The sequence below is a fragment of the Mobula birostris genome, chromosome 5 (genome assembly GCF_030028105.1).
Source record: "Mobula birostris isolate sMobBir1 chromosome 5, sMobBir1.hap1, whole genome shotgun sequence".
Classification (NCBI taxonomy): domain Eukaryota; kingdom Metazoa; phylum Chordata; class Chondrichthyes; order Myliobatiformes; family Myliobatidae; genus Mobula; species Mobula birostris.
In genome coordinates, this window is record NC_092374.1 from 127,165,638 (window position 1) to 127,187,208 (window position 21,571).

Here is a 21,571-nt window from a genome sequence, read left to right on the forward strand (position 1 = left end):
CAACGTGGAGCAGAGAGCGAGTTCGTAAATCTCACAGGAGCAAAGGATGTTGGGGATGGCGAAAATGGAGCTGTGCGGGAGGGGCGTGGGACAGGTGACAAAGAAGGAGAGCCGGGTGGGGGGCGGTGCAGATGCAGATACACCCAGCCCTGAGACATGAGGCAAAGTCATATGATTCCAAACAATTGGTTTATTGATCACTACAGAATATCTCTCTAGCTCTTCCCCCTCCCTCCCCTCTCCCTTCCCCTTTTCCCAACCATGATTCTCCTCCCCCTGCCCCCTTGCCACTCTCATTCCACAATAGAGATCCATATCAGAGTCAGTTTATCATCACTCACGTATATAACAAAACTAGTTTTTTGTGGCAGCAGAACAGTGCAATACATAAGATTACCATAGCACTCTATGAAAGTCTCAGGCTTCCTAGGTATATATATGTGCCTAAGACTTTTCTACAGTACTGTATATAAAAAAAAATCATCATAATCATTATTATGTGTTGTGTTGTATGATGTAGGTGATTATGGTCTGTCCATGACCATGATTATTCTTGGCAATTTTTTCTACAGAAGTGGCTTGTCATTGCCTTCTTCTGGGCAGTGTCTTTACAAGATGGGTGACCCCAACAAATATCAATACTCTTCAGAGATTGGCGTCAATCGTCACACAACCAGGACTTGTGATGTGCACCAGCTGCTCATACAACCATCCACCACCTGCTCCCATGGCTTCACATGACCCTGATTGGTTGGGGGGGGGGGGTCGGTGCTACACTTGCCCAAAGGTGACCTGCAAGGAAGGAGCATCTTACACCTCCTTTGGCGGAGACGTATCTCCATCCCGCCCCTGAAACTATATCACTGGTCATAACCTAACCTACGCCTTTTACAACACCTGGTGGGCTCCCATATTTGTGGTGTCAGATTGTTCTCCCCATAATATGGATCCATTAGCATTGGGTGTTATTTGCCAAGCCTGGCACATTATCTGTTGTGAAGGGAAGGAGACTTCTCATTTCATTCCTCTGGAATGTGATCATTCATGATAAGAATATTAAAAATTTGCAGCAGAAGATGACATTTTAATCAATCCAACCTGTGGCTTGCATTTCAGTAGCTGAGAAATTGGGTTGTTTTGATACTTGGTATGTGGTATTGCTAAATTTCACGGCTGGGCATGTGAGGAATATAAGCAATTGATGAAATCGTGTTCTTTTCATAGATCATTTTAGTTGTATTTTAAAATACGGTATTCCAGTTAAAAGTGAGACCTAAAGAATATCTAAAACAAGTTCGTCTTGAGCACTTCTAAACTGTCATAATTTTCCCCATCTAATTCAGTGACAGAATTGTTTGCTAGATCACTGGTGATAAGTAGGTAAGGATAAATTGAAAGGCCTTAGAGTGGATGTGGAGAGAATGTTTCCAATAGTAAGATGTCTACGACCAGAGGACACAGCCTCAGTATTGAAGCATATCTGTTTAGAACAGAGATGAGGTGAAATTCCTATTGCCAGTGGGCAGTGAATCTGTGGAATTCATTGCCACAGCTGGGGTGAGAGAAGACCAGGTCACTGGGTGTATTCAAAGTGGAGTTTGATAAGTACTTAATTAGCAAGGCTGTCAAGGGTTTTGAGGAGAAAGCAGGAGAATAGGATTGAGGGGGGAAATGTCAGCCGTGATAGAATAGTGGAGCAGACTCGATGGACTGAATGGCCTAATTCAGCTTCTATGTCTTTGGTCCGATAGGTACAAGAGTACTGACTGTTAGGGTTCAAGTCAGTTTGTTGACATTGTGGACATTTTGTGAATCACATAGAAACCTCTCACCTTGATTGTGAGGTATGGCTGACCTCTGCCATGAAGAAAGTAAGGACACCAAATGGGGCTCAATTTCCAGGAAAGAAGAAATCAGCCAAGCTTCCTTCTCGTGATTGCTATTCAGTGGGATCTCATGAAAAGAGAAGATCAAGAATGGTTGGGATTTTATTTACCTAATTTAGATATTACATGGAGGGAACTTGAGCCAGGGTTTGTTACTCTGGTGTAATCCACCCATCACCTCCTATTCCAGTTTTCCTTTGTATGGTGTGAGCAGTCCATCCAACTGACCCAAGCTCAAGAACAGGAAAGTCTGCTCCAAGAGTACAGTCAAATGTGGCATTTGAAACCTGAGCAGCAGACACAAAATGCTGGAGGAACCCAGCAGGCCAGGCAGCATCTCTGGAAAAGAGTAAATGGTTGACGTTTCGGGCTGAGACCCTCCATCAGAATCCTTGGCCTGAAAAGTCAGCTGTTTACTCTTTTCCATGGATGCTGCCTGGCCTGCTGAGTTCCACTAGCATTTTGTGTGTGCTGCCTGGATTTCCAGCATCTGCAGGTTTTCTCTTGTTTGATGTTGAAACCTGTATTACTTTGATTTAAATGTATTTCATTTCTTTCACTTTTGCAACAGACACCATTCAGCAGATGAATAATTTAAAACCTGACACATGGAATGCTCAAAAAGAACAGTAGAATTAAAACAGAACTTCCTAAAGTTGCCCTCTGCCAGTTTTCCAAATATCATACTGGGTCTGAAGGCAAGTGATTGCTGATGGTTGTTTGCCATTACATTGTTACCAATTTCATTATAGTTGCACAGGATAGGGGGAAGGCAAGTAAGATAGCTTTTTATTCATAATTCTTAACCCCTCACATTAGTTCCTGCCTTTTTTAAATGTGTATTGACTTTGAGATAGTGACTGAGTTGTACAAACCTTTTCCCAGAGGCATTGACTTTCCCTTTGTAATCTTGCATGATGGAAAAACCTTCTGTACCAGGAACTCTCATGATCCCCAGGAGCAAGAAAGGGATGGCAGAAATCACACATGGACTGCTCAGTACAGCAAGTGTTCATGGTACACCAGCATAGCTCACAATACAACTTGACAAACAATAATTGATTGCTGCTTCGGCATTTACATTTCTCAGCTGTTTCCCCAATGTAAGACATCCAGTATCTGAAACCTAGTTGCTACAAACACTTCAGAATGAAATGACTGTGATGCCAGTTTGCAGATGGTTTTCTTACATGATGCTGTCTCTATCATTTTTAATTAGTTATCATCTAAACAAGTTACATTATTAAAACAAGGGTTTTGTATCAAACATCTATGCAGTACAATTAATGTTCAGCGTTGCTGCTGTCATTGTTTTGTGTAATGGCCGTTAATTATTACAAGTGTCTCGAATGTTGCCCACATCTTTCGTAACTAGCTTGTTATTCCTTTCTTTCTAGAAACACAGTACTGTTACACAAGGCACAAAATGAATGCAAATGGTGGCAGTGAATTGGTTACGAAGCGGTGTGCATCACTGAAGGATTGTTTATCTGTGGGATGTACACAACCTGATACTGAAGGATACAAGGTGAATAAGTGTTGTTTGCATCCCCTTTAAAGGCAGCTTCCCCTCAGGTTTGATGTTCTGTGGTTTTATGGATGCAATAAACTCTAGTTCTTCAAAGACTTGGGAAATGAGGCTGACTCAAACATTGGACAGTTTAAGAAGAGACCTGGACAATCCACCCCCTGAAACCTAATTCATTCGATAGGATCATGGCCCAAGTGCTTGTGACCTCCGTTCCACCTTCCATCAACACCAACAACCTTCATCCTCTTGTTTATCAAGAATCTGCCTGTCTAATTATTATTCAGTAACTTTATTCCTGCCTTCCTTTTGAGCAAGAAAATTCATGACCCTCTGAGAGAAAAAGACTTTGCCTCATCTGTTTAAATGGGCGACCCTATATTTTGACAAATACGGGAGCCACGTTATTAGACGAAGAGTAAATGTATGTCGTTCAGTCATCAGGTACATTGGTTATTCTGAGGCTTTAACCCCTTACTTTTAAACAGTGACCCTAATTCTAGATTTTCCCATGAGTGGAAACATTATGGTATAAGCTACACAGCACATAAACAGGTCCTTTGGCCCAATACATCATTGCCAACCAAGATGCCTCTCATCCTTTTTAAATTCTCCCCCCCCCCACACTCCAACCCCGCACCTTATACGGATGCTCTCTAATATTAGATTCCCCTATCTCTGGGGAAAAGACAGTAACTATCCACCTTTAAGGTTCAGAGTTCAAAGTTCATTTATTAGCAAAGCATGTATGCAGTATACAACTGAGATTTGTCTTCTCTACATAGCCACAAAACAAAAAAAAAACATGGAAGCTGTTCAAAAGAGAAACATTAACCCTCCCTATGCACAAAAGCAATTGCGCAAACGGCAACAAGAACATCACACCACCCCTCTCCACCCCCCCCCCCACACACGTGCAGAAGACAAATTGTGCCTATGGTAACAAGAACATCACCCCCCTGTGGACTATCTGGAAGATGTCACCTGAGGTAGCGCTGTTCACTGGTGCCATCTTGATCAGACAGCATAGCCATGACCCTCATGATCTTATACACCTCGATAAGGTTCCCACCTTAGTCTCCTAAGTTCCAGGACAAATAGTCCCAGGTTATTCAACCTCTCTTCATAATTTAAGCCTTCCAGTCCTCATTACGTCCTGGTTTGGGGCGGCACAGTAGCGTATTGGTTAGCACAATGCTTTACAGTACCAGTGACCTGGGTTCAATTCCCACTGCTGCCTGTAAGGAGTTTGTACGGTCCCCCTGTGACCGCGTGAGTTTCCTCTGGGCGTTTCAGTTTCCTCCCACAGTCCGAAGACATACCGGCTGGTGGGTTAATCGGGCATTGTAACTTGTCCCGTGTTTAGGCTAGGATTAAATCAGAGGATTGCTGGACTGCACGGCTGGAAGAAGGAAGAGCCTGTCCACACTGCATCTCAATAAATAAATCTTTCCTGCTCCCTTTTCAGCTCAATGACATCACTTCCCCCTTGTTGAAAATCATCATGATCTAGCGTGCTTCAGTCACGTTGCCTCTCATATACTCCAGCAGATGTAAGCTTAGCATGATCTTGTAAAACAATCCACCCATTTCCAGAATCTGTCTATTAAGTGTTCTATGAGCCATTCCCAGTGCACTTATATCCTCCTTCGAATACGCAGACAACACTGTTGTCTTGCCAGTACCTTAGTGAAGCATAAGCTCCCCTTTTTACTCACTTTTCCTCGCAACAAATAATAAAATTCAGTTTGTTATTGATTCAGAGGTCATGGAAACAGGCTATTTGGCTCACTATACACACTGACCAATGGGCCAGATGTGGATGGCTGCATTAATCCCATCTTCCAGCACTTGGTCCATGCCAAACATCTCTGTCTTCTACTATTGTCTGCCACTAAAGTGGAGAAAGGTTTCCTGCAGTCAATAACTCTCACTACTTTATGTACCTCAATCATGTCCTTTTCAACTTCCTCTGCTCCAGGAAAACACACCCTGTCTCTCCTAATTGAACTTTTCATTCCTGATGAATCTCCTTTGTGTGCTCTCCAGAGCTCCTGTTTCATCAGATGCGAGGGCCATATTATTAGACCAAGAATGAATGCATGCATACATGCTGCTCAAGGATCAGGTATATTGGCCATTCCACACTTCCAATGTTCTTGTCAGTCTCCACTGGACAATCTATAGGTATTATCCACAAGAATTGTGGGTGGGAGAGCTTCAGCTTTATCACCAGTCAATGTTCTGCAAGGGTCTGTGCTGGGAACTCTTGCTAGTGAATGATTTGGATGAAAATATGGATGGGTTGAGTAGGAAGTTTGCAAATGACACAAGTGGGCAGTTGCGGAAGATTGTTAAAGGGTGGCGCAGGATATAGATCAGTTGTAGGTAAGGGTTCAATCTGGACAAGTGTGAGGTGTTGCACTTTGGGAGGTGAATTGCTTTTAGGAATGCATTGTGCCAAATTAAATCCACAATACATTATCAAGGAACAGAGGACTGGTAGCCAAAGCCATTTCCTAAATGTAAATGATCTAAACCCAAAAATCTCTCTAGCACTTGGCAGTACAGAGAGAATGTCCATTGTCCGCTAGAAGTAGCAACATAAGTACATTTGGTGGTAAAAGTGTATGGCATGCTTGCCTGCATCAGTATAAAAGTCAGGAAGTTATGGTGCAGCTATATAAAACTTTGGTTGTGCCACATTTGGAATTTGGTGCGCAGTTCTGGTAGCTGCATTCCAGAAAGGATGTGTTGGTTCGAGCAGGTGCACTAGAGGTTCTCCAGTATTTTGATGAGATTAGGGTTCATATGCTATAAGGAGAGCTTGTTACAAAGTTAGAAAGTAAGTGAGTCCATGGACGCAAATATTCCTCTCAGCCCCAATCTCCTGCCTTTTCCCCATATCCTTTCATACTCTGACCAATCAAGAAGCTATTGACTTCTGCCTTAAATATACATAAAGGCTTGGCCTTCACAGCTGCCTGTGGCAAAGAATTCCACAGATTCACCACTCTCTGGCTAAAGAAATTCCTCCTCATCTCCATTCTAAAAGGTCGCCCCTCTATTCTGAGGCTGTGTCCTCTGCCTTAGACTCTCCCACCATAGGAAACATCCTCTCCACATCCACTCTGTCAAGGCCTTTCACCATTTGATAGTTTTCCTAGATTGTCACCCTAGATTCTTCTGAATTTCAGCGAATAGAGGCTCGGAGCCATCAAATCCTGTTCATGTGACAAGCCACTCAATCCTGGAGTCATTTTCGTGAACCTCCTTTGAACCCTCTCCAGTTTCAGCACATCTTTTCTAAGACAAGGGGCCCAAAACTGCTCGCAATACTCCAAGTGAGGCCTCACCAGGGCTTTATAAAGACACATTACATCCTTACCTTTGTACTCTAGTCCTCTTGAAATAAATGCCAACATTGAATTTGCCTCCCTCACTACAGAGTCAGCATGTAAATTAACCTTTAGGGAATCCAGCACAAGGACTCCCAAGTTATTTTGCACCTCCAGTTCTTTTTTGTATTTTCTCTCCATTTAGTAATTATGAGAAATGGAGGGATGTAGATCATGTGGAGATGTTGGAATTAGTTTAATTTGGCATCATAGCCAGTACAGACAGTGGGCTGAAGGGCTTGTTCCTCAGTTGCACTGTTCTATGTTATATGTAGGATATTTCCGAATGTAACTGACAGTCTTTAAAAGTTTTTAGAACATCCGGAGGGTTGGAAGAATTCTTTCTAAACTTTATTAACAATTAATTTTTTTTTAATAAAACCTATCATTTCTTTAATGCATCACAGAAAATATACAAGGTACCCTCATTATAAACCTAATAACATTTGATGTCATTGTTTTTTTTTTCAGATCTGCACCTCCTGTTGTGAAGGGACAATCTGCAACTTGCCATTGCCCAGAAACACCTCCCAAGCAGTATTTGCAACATTATCTCCCATAAATCAAACGAGTCGGCAGTCACTTCGCTCTGCAGTGACGCTAATGTGCATAAGTGTGCTCTTGTTGCTTTTTGAGTAGCTGGTGCTATTCGATGCTTCCCTGTACAGCGTTATCTAACATAGTATTTATTTTTGTACGATACATTTATACAGTAAAATGTCTTATATGCTGTAAAAATGGTTAAGAAATGCTAAACTGTGGAAAAAGTGCATGCAGTTTAAGAAATGTATCTTGGAGTGTATGATGACAAATTTAAAATCAATACCCGATATTTATAAGCTGTTTATCTATTACTGTGTGTTATGCAAGCATGAACATGGCAAAGCGGATAGCAGCACGAGCAAAGACCTGGTGTACTCACGCAAGGTGATTAACTCCAATGAGATTTAAATTCATTTTATTAAAATAAAACTGCCCTGAAGAAAGGTCCTGGCCTGAAACATTGACTGTTTATTCATTTCCATATATACTGCCTGATTTGCTGAGTTCCTCCAGCAGTCTGTGTGTAAAATAAAATAAACGTACCTGCAATAATGAACTGAAATGAGCATATTGCCAATAAGAGTACATGTAGAACATAGAACAGTACAGCACAGGAACAAGCCATCCTACCTACACCATGTCCATATCCCTCCATCTCCTCACATCCATGTGCCTTTCCAAATGTCTCTTAAAAGCCTCCAATGTATTTGCCTCTACCACCGCTCCTGGCATCCACCAATTTCTGAGTTAAAAAAAAGATAACTCTCACATCTCCTTTGAACCTACCCTCTCTCACTTTCAATGTATTTCCTCTGGTATTAGACATTTCAACCTTGGGAAACAGATATTCCCTGTCTACTCTATCTGTTCTTTATGAACCTCCATCAGATCTCACCTCAGCATCCAGCACCCCAGAGGAAACAAGCCAGGTGTATCTAGCCTCTTGTGATAGCACGTGCCTTTTAAGCCAGACAGCATCTTGGTAAGCATCTTCTGTGCTCTCTCCAGAGCATTTTATCCCCCCTCCCAACTTCCGTAGGGCTCTGACACTCACACACCCTGCATCTGAGCCCCCACAAAATAAAGTCCTGTGGTGAATGAAATATCTCGTCCTTACCCTGCACTCCCTTTAATGTTGTTCCAAACTCACAGTAACGTGATTGGCTCTTAACTCCAATGTGAAATGGCCAGGCATTTAGCGTAATACTTTACATTGCTGAGAAACGTGGTCGGGATTCAATTCCTGCCACTGTCCGTAAGGATTCCGCACATCCTCCCCGTGACCACTGCATTTCTTCCAGATGCTCTGGTTCCCCCCCAACCGCCCCCACGTTCCAAAGATGTATGGGTTGGTGTTAGTAAATTGTGGCCATCGCAATACTTGTTGGCTGCTCCCAACACAATACTCGGACAGTATTGTTGTTGACACAAGTGACGCATTTCACTGTATGTTCAGATTACATCGAAGTTCAATGTAAATTTTATTATCAGAGTACATATATGTCACCATATGCAACCCTGAGGTTCATTTTCCTGCGGGCATACTCAGCCAATCTATAGAACAATAACTATAACAGGATCAATGAAAGATCAACCAGAGTGCAGAAGACAACAAACTGTGCAAACGCAAATATAAATAAATAGCAATAAATAATGAGAACATGAGATAGAGTCCTAAGTGAGGTCATTGATTGTGGGAAAACATCTCAATTGATGAGCAAGTGAGTGTAGTTATCCCCTTTTATTTAGGAGTCTGATGGTTGAGGGGTAGGAACTGTTCTTGCACCTGGTGGTGTAAGTCCTGAGGCTCTTGTACCTTCTACCTATGGTAGCAGTGAGAAAAGAGCCTGGCCTGGGTGGTGGGGATCCTATTAATGGATGCTAATTTCCTGTGACAAGGCTTCATGTAGAGGTGCTCAATGGCAGGGAAGGTATGTGACAAAGTTAGTCTTTCTTTAAGCTGCTTTGATAGGTCACCATCAATTTCAAGAGTCATATAACATGGAATAGCTCCTTTGGCCTACCAAGTCCACACCAGCAATCAAGCACCCAACAACACTGTTTCTATTCTAATCTTATTTTATTTTCCTTGCATTTCTAACAAGTTTCCTTCAGATGCTGTCACTCACCCTCATACCATTGACAACTTCTGTCCGTGATGTGTGGTGGGAAACTGGAACTTCTAGATCAGGGGTTCCCAACCTTTTTTATGCCCTGGACCAATACCATTAAGCAAGGACCCCAGGTTGGGAACCCCTGCTCTAGAGGAAGCTCCGAAAAAGACAGCTGGATATTCAGTTTGAACATGGCTCAGTGGAATTACGAGGCAATGATGTCATTAGCTTGCACTGTGCTGTTCTGAGGAACTCCCTGTATTTCTGTGCTGCCTTGGGATTTATCACCGGAGCAGTCAATGAAGACAAGAATTGAATTACAGTACAAACATCACATCACCAATTGCTTCTAATGAAACCTAATCAACATTTCAAGCTTGTAAAACACCATTTTAGGTAGGGGAAATCAGGAGAATTTACAAAGTTTCCATTAGACAATGAAACCTCCAAAAATGTGTAGCATGGATCAACAAAAAAAAATTTCAACACAACTCAGTGGTGCTCACCTTTGAACTTTGAAACTTCCGTGTTAGATTTTGACTTGTCAACTTGCATGACGTACACAATAAGAAATTGGGGGAAAACAGAAAGGGTTGTACCCCACTTACCTGGTAATAACAAATAGGTACTTAGGTATTAAAAATTGTGGGTGGTTGTATTGGATAGGTGACTAAGTGATAGCAATGGGGTTATATTATAATGTGAGATCAGACCACTCAAGAGTTGTGAAAGAAAGTTACCAGTATATTAATCCTAACACTAGGAATCCTGCAAGAAAATCAGTGACTTGTTGGTTAATCAATTCTCACCAACAAAAAGAAGGATTTTCCGAAGTTTAGTTAAGATGCAGTTTGGAGATAGTACAACAGACAGAAGACTCACCCCTGAGCTGGCAGGTGAGTCACCACCCATTCTTCACAAAAGGGACCAGTGGACATTGAGAAAATGTGGCCATGGAAAAGCACACGCCTGTGAAGGCCAATTCAGTTTTTGTCTGCCTTAACTCAGCAAAGTGCAATTCTTTGGCAGACTATAAATAAATACTTCAAGCAACACACATCATAGTTGCTGGTGAACGCAGCAGGCCAAGCAGCATGTGTAGGAGGAGGTGCAGTCGACGTTTCAGGCCGAGACCCTTCATCAGGACTAACTGAAGGAAGAATGAGTAAGGGATTTGAAAGTTGGAGGGGGAGGGGGAGATCCAAAATGATAGGAGAAGACAGGAGGGGGAGGGATGGAGCCAAGAGCTGGACAGGTGATAGGCAAAAGGGGATACGAGAGGATCATGGGACAGGTGGTCCAGGAAGAAAGACAAGGGGGGGCAAGAGGTATATTCAGAGGGACAGAGGGAGAAAAAGAGTGAGAGAAAGAATGTGTGCATAAAAATGAGTAACAGATGGGGTACGAGGGGGAGGTGGGGCCTTAGCAGAAGTTAGAGAAGTTGATGTTCATGCCATCAGGTTGGAGGCTACCCAGACGGAATATAAGGTGTTGTTCCTCCAACCTGAGTGTGGCTTCATCTTTACAGTAGAGGAGGCCGTGGATAGACGTGTCAGAATGGGAATGGGATGTGGAATTAAAATGTGTGGCCACTGGGAGATCCTGCTTTCTCTGGCGGACAGAGCATAGATGTTCAGCAAAGCAGTCTCCCAGTCTGCGTCGGGTCTCGCCAATATATAAAAGGCCACATCGGGAGCACCGGTCGCAGTATATCACCCCAGTCGACTCACAGGTGAAGTGTTGCCTCACCTGGAAGGACTGTTTGGGGCCCTGAATGGTGGTAAGGGAGGAAGTGTAAGGGCATGTGTAGCACTTGTTCCGCTTACACGGATAAGTGCCAGGAGGGAGATAGTGGGGAGGGATTGGGGGGGACGAATGGACAAGGGAGTTGTGTAGAGAGCGATCCCTGCGGAATGCAGAGAGGCAGGGGGGAGGAAAGATGTGCTTAGTGGTGGGATCCCGTTGGAGGTGGTGGAAGTTACGGAGAATAATATGTTGGACCCGGAGGCTGGTGGGGTGGTAGGTGAGGACCAGGGGAACCCTATTCCTAGTGGGGTGGCGGGAGGATGGAGTGAGAGCAGATGTACGTGAAATGGGGGAGATGCGTTTAAGAGCAGAGTTGATAGTGGAGGAAGGGAAGCCCCTTTCTTTAAAAAAGGAAGACATCTCCCTCGTCCTAGAATGAAAAGCCTCATCTTGAGAGCAGATGCGGCGGAGACGGAGGAATTGCGAGAAGGGGATGGCGTTTTTGCAAGAGACAGGGTGAGAAGAGGAATAGTCCAGATAGCTGTGAGAGTCAGTAGGCTTATAGTAGACATCAGTGGATAAGCTGTCTCCAGAGACAGAGACAGAAAGATCTAGAAAGGGGAGGGAGGTGTCGGAAATAGACCAGGTAAACTTGAGGGCAGGGTGAAAGTTGGAGGCAAAGTTAATAAAGTCAACGAGTTCTGCATGCATGCAGGAAGCAGCGCCAATGCAGTCGTCGATGTAGCGAAGGAAAAGTGGGGGACAAATACCAGAATAGGCACGGAACATAGATTGTTCCACAAAGCCAACAAAAAGGCAGGCATAGCTAGGACCCATAGGGGTGCCCATAGCTACACCTTTAGTTTGGAGGAAGTGGGAGGAGCCAAAGGAGAAATTATTAAGAGTAAGGACTAATTCCGCTAGACGGAGCAGAGTGGTGGTAGAGGGGAACTGATTAGGTCTGGAATCCAAAAAGAAGCGTAGAGCTTTGAGACCTTCCTGATGGGGGATGGAAGTATATAAGGACTGGACATCCATGGTGAAAATAAAGCGGTGGGGGCCAGGGAACTTAAAATCATTGAAAAGTTTAAGAGCGTGAGAAGTGTCACGAACATAGGTCAGAAGGAATTGAACAAGGGGTGATAAAACAGTGTCGAGGTATGCAGAGATGAGTTCGGTGGGGCAGGAGCAAGCTGAGACAATAGGTCGGCCAGGACAGGCAGGTTTGTGGATCTTGGGTAGGAGGTAGAAACGGGAAGTGCGGGGTGTGGGAACTATATGGTTGGTAGCAGTGGATGGGAGATCCCCTGAGCGGATAAAGTCGGTGATGGTGTGGGAGACAATGGCCTGGTGCTCCTTAGTGGGGTCACGATCGAGGGGTAAATAAGAGGAGGTATCCGCAAGTTGTCGCTGTGCCTCGGCAAGGTAGATGTCAGTACGCCAGACTGCAACAGCACCCCCCTTATCGGCAGGTTTAATAATGTTAGGATTAGCGCGGAGGGAGTGGAGAGCAGACCGTTCGGAAGGAGTGAGGTTGGAATGGGGGCAAGGTGCCGTGAAGTCGAGACGGTTGATGTCCCGTCGGCAGTTAGCGATAAAGAGATCCAGAGCAGGCAGAAAACCAGAGCGGGGTGTCCATGAAGAAGAAGAGGGTTGAAGACAGGAGAAGGGGTCATCGGTGGGGGTGGAAGAGTCCTTGCCGAAGAAGTAGGCTCGGAGACGGAGACGGAGACGGCGGAAGAAAAGTTCTGCATCATGGCGAACACGGAACTCGCTGAGGCGTGGGCGAAGGGGGACAAAGGTGAGGCCCTTACTGAGAACAGAGCGTTCTGCCTCCGACAGTTGAAGGTCGGAGGGGATGGTAAAGACCCGGCACTGATGAGAGCTGGGATCAGAGGGGAGAGGGGGGAGGCTGGGGGTGTCAATGGAGAGGGGAGGGTTGAGGTGAGAGGAAGATGGAGCCTCTGTGGGCCCAGGAGTTGACGGTGGGATCTGAGGAAGACGGGGCTGCGGAGTGGTGGTGGGGGAAGGGGAGACGGGAGTCACAACAGCAGCACTTGAAGACCCAGCCTAGAGTTCAAGGCTGGCGTCGCAGTTGGTAGTTGCGCAATCGCTGTGAAGGTGTCCATGGTCGTTGCTGGAGTTGCATTGAATAAATACTTCATTCAATGCTTGTCCTTTGCATCTTGGTTTCCACACAAGGTGTGCCTGGGTGGGAAATGCTGCGGTTGTTCTGGACATTGAAGGAATTAACCTCACCCATTCAGAGAGGTTAGGGTGAGTGTTCTGCACATCTGGAGCTACATCAGGTCCATTACACGCATGGTAGTTTCTTTAACACATTGCATTGTGGGAAACCAGAGGTGCCACAAGCTCCTCCTTAAGGGTAATCCATCAGCCTTCACCCTACGTCCACTGTTGCCATGTTTTAACCCATTTCCCCCGAATGGCATGGACTGGATGGGCAAAGGGCCAGTTTCTGTGTTGTAGGACTCTATAACCACCTTTCTCCCATGAATCCCATTTATTTCCCTATGTCACCAATTCTTAAACCTGTAATGCACTGGAATCCAAAAGAATGAGGGGTGACCTCATTGAAACCTACCAAATACTGAAAGGCCTCGATAGACTAGATGCAGAGAGGATATTTCCTATGGTGGAGGAAGTATAATACCAGAGGACACAGCCTCAGAATAGAGGGGCGTCCTTTTAGAATAGAGATGAGGAGAAAATTAGCCAGAGAGCGATGAATCTGTGGAATTCTTTGTCAAGGGTGGCTGTGGAGGCCAAGTCATTGGGTATATTTAAGACAGAGGTTGATATATTCTTGATTAGTCAGGGCATGAAGTGATACAGGGAGAAGATGGGAGATTGGGGCTGAGAGGGAAAATGGACTAAATGGCCTAATTCTGCTCTTATGTCTTATGGTCTGTTCCTAATCCACAAGCCTTTTGTGTCAGAGAAAATACTTCGCAGATGAAGAGAAGTCAGGTCACATGTCAGTTCACATGTCCTCGTATTGTAGTTGGTGTGGCACAAGAGGAGATCATCTGTAGCTACCAGGCCAATCCCCGTGGTGATGTCATACCCAAAACTCTTGCTCCACTGTACTGAGTGACTGAAGTTAACCTTGACAGAGCTTGGTTTGTTTTTGCACACATTATGTCCATCTCAGCAGTCTAAGTTGGGCTCAGCTGTCAAACAACTGCTGCGTCATTTTGTCATCACCAATTACAATGGTTTAATAGGAGAGAAAAATATCCCATGGGATCACGGTTTTGCTTTTAACTTGGGATCAAATGGGAAAATGGGATACACAGAAGAGAGCTGTGAGAGTACAGCTCCAACACTGACATCTGATACATCCACCTCAACGATGACTAGACAGGACAGGTCTGGGTACAGCTCTGGAGCAGTGGTGAAGCATTACCTTAGTTCTAAGAATGGTTGGTCTGCTTCACCTGTTCAGTGTAATCCTGTGGAGGTCCTTTTGGTGAATGCATTTATGGGGACGGTAATAAATCTGAAGCTTCTGATGAAGCGGCAATAAATGTTTGGAGACCCCATGAAGCGTCACAACTATTTGACTGTAGATGATTTGGGCTACTCTGCGACTGCCTGACCTTTGCACAAGTCTATTTGAACACCGGAAGGGGTAAGTATATAGCCCAAAACAACACCTGCTCTTCCAGCTGGGACTGGGCTCATCAAAGTTGAGATTATCTGTCGCATCGCTTCAGTCCCTTCTCCCAACACAGATTTAACTGTCTGTATCTTCTCGCCTATCTGGCCAATGAATGTCAGGGCCAAGGTCAGCTGTTCTCTCTCTGCTATGTCCTTTTTCATGGCTGAAGGTTGCTGACAGGTAGTGAGGTAGTGATGATAAGTGAGTGAGTCAACGGTTCAGCTACTTTAAGAGAACTGCTGCAGAATTTGAAGGAAAAGAAAAACAGTAATTGCTAGGCCAACAGGGATGTTAATTAAATCTCTCTAACCGAAAGCTAATTCCAGCACTACGGCTGGAAGCAATAGTTGAATGCTAAATGAATGCCGTTCCTTTACAGCAACAATCGAAATAGTAGTCCCCTTTTCTGGACATGGACGAAGGTAAGAAGGGATTATAAATATTGCTGTGCTTTTAGTCAAGTCTCAACAAGACTGGAATGAGAGGAAGGGAGTTAAATATCACCACAAATTAGGTGGAACGTGAATACTCATAAGTATGATTGCTGAACTTGTTCTGCAACCCATTTACATGGGCATGTCAACCCTGTGGCAGAGTCTCTGGTTGTGACATGGGGAATCCCCGTCATGTGTCAAATGAACAACAGGTTTTTCAACCTCAACCAGTTCAAGGTCAAAAACAAGGTTAGCACCACCATATCATGGAGTTTCTATATGAGGATGATAATACCATCAATGCACACTCTGAAGAAGACCTCCAATATATCCTGAGTGCCTTTGCCAAAGCATATAGGGTCTGAGGTCTTGTTTTGAATATTAAAAAAGACAAGTCCTATATCAGCCATCACCCAACCAGCCATTTATCAAGCCCTCCATAAAAGTTGATGATATCGCCCTTGAAAATGTAGACCACTTTCCCTCCCTTGGCATCATTCTCTCCTCAAAAGCAGAGATCAACCAACACCTGAGTAGTGCCAGTGGAGCCTATGCAAGATAAAGGAAAAGAGTCTTCAAAGACCATGACCTATAGGTCCAAACAAAATGTCTGGTCTATTCAGCAATCATTCTTCCTACATTATTGTGTGGAGTTGAATCATGGACCACCTACAGTAGACATCTGAAATACCTGGAAGAATACCACCAACGAGACTCACAAAAGATTTTGAGGAAGGACAGATGCACGAACACCAGCATACTGGAGGAGTCCAACATGAACAGCATCTCCACCACGATAAAGCAACACCAACTCTAGCTTAATTCACTTTGTTACCTAACTCACATTTCCCCAAACAAATCCTTTACTCCTAGCTGAAGGAAAGTCAGCAAGCCTCTGGTGGGCAAAGGAAACACTTCAAAGATAACATCAAAATCAGCCTGAAGACATTCAACATTACATCTGAAAACTGGGAAGACATTGCACTCAATAGATACACCTGGAGGGAATCTGTTCAAAAGGGAGCCACACTAGAAGAGAGCAGCTTTCACTGTGCCATAGAGAACAAGCGGCAGCTGGAAAATGAGAGATGTAACAATAAGAGGACCCAAGCCCTAATTGCAGCACCATATACTCATGCCCACACTATACCAGAATGTGTGGATCCTGGATCAGCCTCTACAGTTACCTAAGGATCCACCAATAGAAATTATTAGTGATCACACTACTGTAGTCTTCTATGACTCTGACTCCACAGATACTGTGACTGATGTCTGTATTATCTATCACATAGAACATAGAACATGAGGCCAGTGAGAAATATGGTACAGAAACAGAAATAAAATCAGAATTAAAGTGATGGAAAGGGAGGCTAGATAGAGAGAGTGAAAAAAGTCAGGAAGAAAAGGAGATAAAACTTTATTTTAAACTTGATTATCTTATAAAAACAAAAAAGTCTGCAGATGCTGGAAATCCAAAGTAACACACATAAAATGCTGGAGGAGCTCAGCAGGTCAGGCTGCATCTATGGAAGTGAACAAACAGTCAACGTTTCAGGCCGAGACTGCTTGTCAGGACTGAAATGGAAGGGGGAGTACACCAGTATAGCAAGGTGGGGGGAGGGGAAGGAGGCTGGCTGGAAGGTGATAGGTGAAGCCAGGTTGGGAGGAAAGGTCAAGGGCTGGAGAAGAAGAAATCTGATAAAGGGGAGAGTAGACCCGAGGAGAAAGGAGAGGGGGAGGAGACCCAGGTGGAAGTAATAGGCAGGTGAGAAGAGGTTAAAGATCAGAGTGGAGAATAGAGGAGGCAGGGGGTTGGAATTTGTTTACTGGAAGAAGAAACCAATATTCATGCCATGGCTGGAGGCTACCCAGACAGAATATAAAGGGGTGCTCCTCCACCCTGAAGGTGACTTCATTTTGGTACAAGAGGAAGCCATAGACCGACACATCAGAATGGGAATGGGAATTAAAATGTTTGACCATTGGGAAGTGCCACTTGTGCTGGGCTTATTTGATGATTTCTGGAAATAATTGTACTCTGAAGGATTGTGACTATATTGATGGATTGGTGGCGGGGGAGGGGGGAGGATGACAGAAGCACGGGAGATAAAAATTCATTTTAAGCTTGATTATTTTCTGGTCTCTGGAAATAATTACATTCCGAAAGATTGTGACTTGGATTGGTTAATTTTCAATGCAGAGCATTTCCTTGGCAGTAGGTAACAGGTATCATAGTGTTAAAAGGGTAGGGGCTGGACTGGCCAAGGTTTAAACTTTTGCAGAGTGTATGGATTACAGCTACTGCTCATGAACAAGTTTTCTGCCAATGAACCAGACAGCAAGGGAGCACTTTGGGGAAGCTAATCAGAAGGTATTGGAATTTGTTAGACTGCACATGTGTCCATTGCATTAACCTGTATCATTGCACATAAATAAAATTGATAGCTTCGTTACTGCAATCTTAATATCAAAAACTGAGATATTAAACTGTTGGAGATTCAAGAGCACAGCAGAAGCTGGAATCTGGAACAAATGATAAACTGCTGGAGGAACTCAGCAGGTCAGACAGCAACTGTGGAGGAGAATGGATGGTCAACATTTTGGAATGAGTCCCACCTGAAAAATGTATAAGTGCATGAGTTATTAAAATTGAACATTCTGCACTATGATATGTGCTAGTATATCTCACACTAAATTCAGATTACTCATTGTTAGTGAACCTAATGCTGTTTGTCAACTTAAAAACTGAGACAAATAATGTATTTTTAGTAAATTACTGTGTTGCCTAGTAAGCTAGTGCTATCGGCCTGTGCTTGGCACATGGCCCTTTAAATTCTTCCTATCCGTGTAATTATCTAGATGGCTTTTAGACATTGCTAATGTGCTGCCTCAACCACTGGTTCTGTCAGCTCGTTCCAAATATGTATCACCCTTTGCACGAAGAAGCTGCCCCCAATATGATGTTCCTTTTAATCTCACACCTCTTTTTTTAAATCTATGCTCTCCTGTTTTAAGCACACACTCCCTAGAAGAAAGGCTATGTGCTTCTGCCTCTCATGATCTTGTACTGCTCCATCAAATCACCCCTTACATTCCAGAAGCGAAAGTCCTTGTCTACAAAGCCTCTCCTTGTAACTTAGGGACCTCCATGTCCAGTCAGCATCCTGGTAAATCTTTATTGCACTCCTTCTAGTTAAGTAACATCTTTCTGATAACAGCGTGAGAAAACTGTACATGATACTCCATGTGCAGCCTCACCAGCTCCTTATATAACTGTGACATAATTTCCCAACTCCTATACTCAGTGTTCTGACTGATGAGATGTGCCAAACATGCTCCTCATCACCCTTGTGACAACATTTTCAGTGAACTATGGACATGTGCTCCTGGGGTTCCAGTCCATACTTCCGAAGGCCCTATCATTCATTATATAAGTACTACATCGTTCAGTCTCCCAAAAAAGCAGTAACTCATATTTATCTTCATTGATAGTCTTTTGTCAATCTCCATCTCACATACCTAGTTAACCAAGATCCCTCTTTAATTTTTGGTAACCTATACTGTCTCCAAGTTATGGTAGTATAATCCACAAATTTACTAACCATTGCCTTGGATATTTGCATCCAAATCATTTATGTGCATTATAAACAACTAATATCCCAGCACTGACCCCTGTAACACAGTACTGGACACAGGCCTCCACTCTGAAAAACTTGACTATCATATTCTGCTTCCTATGACTGAGCCAATTATCAATCCAATCTGCTATCTCCCTCTGGAACCCATGTGATATAGTTTTCCAAACTAACTTGCCACTGGAGATTTTGTCAAAGGCATTGCTAAAGTTCATGTAGACAATATCCACTGCCCTATCATCATCTGCCTTTTTCCTTACATCAGCAAAGACATCCAAGATGTCAGAGATGGCTTCCTCTGTATAAAGCCATGCTAATTGTCCTGAAGCAGATTTTGTCTCTCCAAAGAGGGTCTCCTGATCCTCAAAACTTCCTCTAGCAATTTAACCACCACTGTTGTCAGACTCACCAGCCTGTGGCGTCCTGGCTTGTCTACTATTTGTAAACAATGGTACACATTAGCTATGCTCCATTGCTCCAGAGCCTCAGCTATGGCCAGAAAAGAAGCCTTTGACAAGTCTTTGAAAGGGCCTCCCCAATTTCTTCTCAAGCTTCCTACAAGGACTGAGAATGTGCCAGGTCAGGCCTGGGGACTTATCTACCATAATACACTTAAAGACCTCCGATACATCCATGCTAATCTAAGTAGTCCAAGATAATACACCCACTTTCTCCCATTTCCTTAGCTTGCATCATTTTCACCACAGTAAACACTGAAGAGAAATATTCATTAATAAGTCTCTCCCATTTCCTTTGGTTCCACACATAGACACTGTGCTGATCTTTAAGGGGAATTATTCTCTTCCTAGCCATGTTTTTACTATTAATCTACCTGCACAATCTCATGTGATTTTACTTTACCTTGTCTGCCAGATCATTTTCCTATCCTATTTTGACCCTCCTAATTTCTTTCACATGCACTTCTACATTTTTTGTAGTCTACATTATTTATGTGCAGCGTACTTCTCCCTCTTTTTCTTACTCAGATCCTCAATATCTCTTGTTAACTAGGGTTTCTGAAACGTCCCTGCCTTTTCCTTAATTCTAAAAGGAACATGCAAGCCACAACTCTTGACACCACATTTTTGAAGGACTCCTGCTTGGCAGATACTTCTTTCCCTGCAAACAATCTTACCCATTCAACATTCTGTCTCATGGTTCCAACATTTGGTCTCTTCCAGTTTAGGATGTTAAATGGCTTTATCCATCTCCATCACTATTTGAGATCTAATAGAAATATGGTCACTGGACCCAATATTCTTGCCAACAGATACTGCTGCCACTTGCCCTACCTCATTTCCCAGGAGGAGGTCTGTTGTTGCACTCTCTCCAGTAGGTCCTTCTTGGACACGCTTTACACATTTCCACCCCCTACGAGCCTCTTCCACCATTACTACTCTATTAGTTTGCAACTAGCTACGATCTCTCTACATATCTGCTAGTCCAAATCCCACTAACTACTGGGGGACCTATAACAGAATCCCATCCCTTTCTTGCTTTTAGGTTCTAGCCATATGGATGATCTCCAAGAATATCCCCCCTTAGGACAGTTGTTATGTCCTCTGTCATGAAGTCCCCCTCCTTCCTTTCCTGCACCTCGATCATGACTGCAGCGTATGTATCCTGGGACACAGCTGCCAGTCCTACCTTTCATCAGCCATGGTTCTGTTTATGGCTATAATATGCAATGCCCAGAGCCAACACACACTCTGCCTTCATCCCACTTTAGCTGTCATGCTTTCTGCATTACAAATAACAATTAAATCAATAATCTCTCCTCCCCCTCTACAGTGCTCTAGTCTATCATGCTGTCTAAATTTGCTCTCACTGTCTCCACTGTCTTTCTTTTCTCCTTTGCCGCCCTTAGCCATAGAGATGTATAGGACGATAAGAGGCATAGATTGAGTGGACAGCCTGAGACATTTTCCCCCAAGGTGAAATTTGCTAATACAAGGGGGCATAACTTTAAGGTGATCAGAGGAAAGTTTAGGGGGAAAGTCAGGGGTAAATTTTTACAGAGATTGGTGGGTGCATGGAACCAGATGGTGGTAGTAGTGGTAGTTACATAAGGGGTACTTAAGATAGGCCCATGGATGTAATAAAAATGGAGAGCTTTGTGGGAGGGAAGGGTTTGATTGAACTCAGAGTAGGTTAAAAGTTAGCTGCATTAATAGTAGCTTCTTCATTGAATGATTCAATAATCACACTGTGACAGATCTAACAAAACTTAAATTTGACATCAGGGGTCAAAGGACAAGTATTGCCCTGTACTTTTCAAGGACTTCATTCCTCTTTCTAACCATGCACCGTGACCTCCGACTGCTCCTCCCCCCCTTGAGAATATTCTACAGAAATGAAACAGTGAAATGTAATAGGTGATTGTTTGAGATATTTATTTATTGAGTGTTACTGCAGAGTAGGCTCCAGCCTTTTGTGTGTGTTGCTCGGATTTCCAGCATCTGCAGGTTTTCTCTTGTTTGAGAGTACACCACCCCAGCCACCCCGTAACCCCAATTAACCCTAACCCAATCACGGGGCAATTTACATTGACCAATAACCTACCCGGTGCTTCTTTCGAGTGTGGGAGAGGACCTGAGCATCC

The 21,571-nt window shown here is 43.8% G+C and overlaps 1 protein-coding gene across 4 annotated transcripts in view; it reads left to right on the forward strand.

The window, feature by feature from the left end:
- lypd6 (LY6/PLAUR domain containing 6) overlaps nt 1-7,801 on the forward strand; it is a 287,688-nt gene extending 279,887 nt beyond the window's left edge. For all 4 annotated transcript variants that reach the window (XM_072257278.1, XM_072257277.1, XM_072257275.1 and 1 more), the window contains 2 exons: nt 3,284-3,414; nt 7,284-7,801. In XM_072257278.1, coding sequence (XP_072113379.1) covers nt 3,284-3,414; nt 7,284-7,451 — 299 coding nt within the window. In that variant the 3' untranslated portion in view covers nt 7,452-7,801. The remainder of the gene's footprint in view (nt 1-3,283; nt 3,415-7,283) is intronic.
- The last annotated feature ends 13,770 nt before the right edge of the window (nt 7,802-21,571 follow it).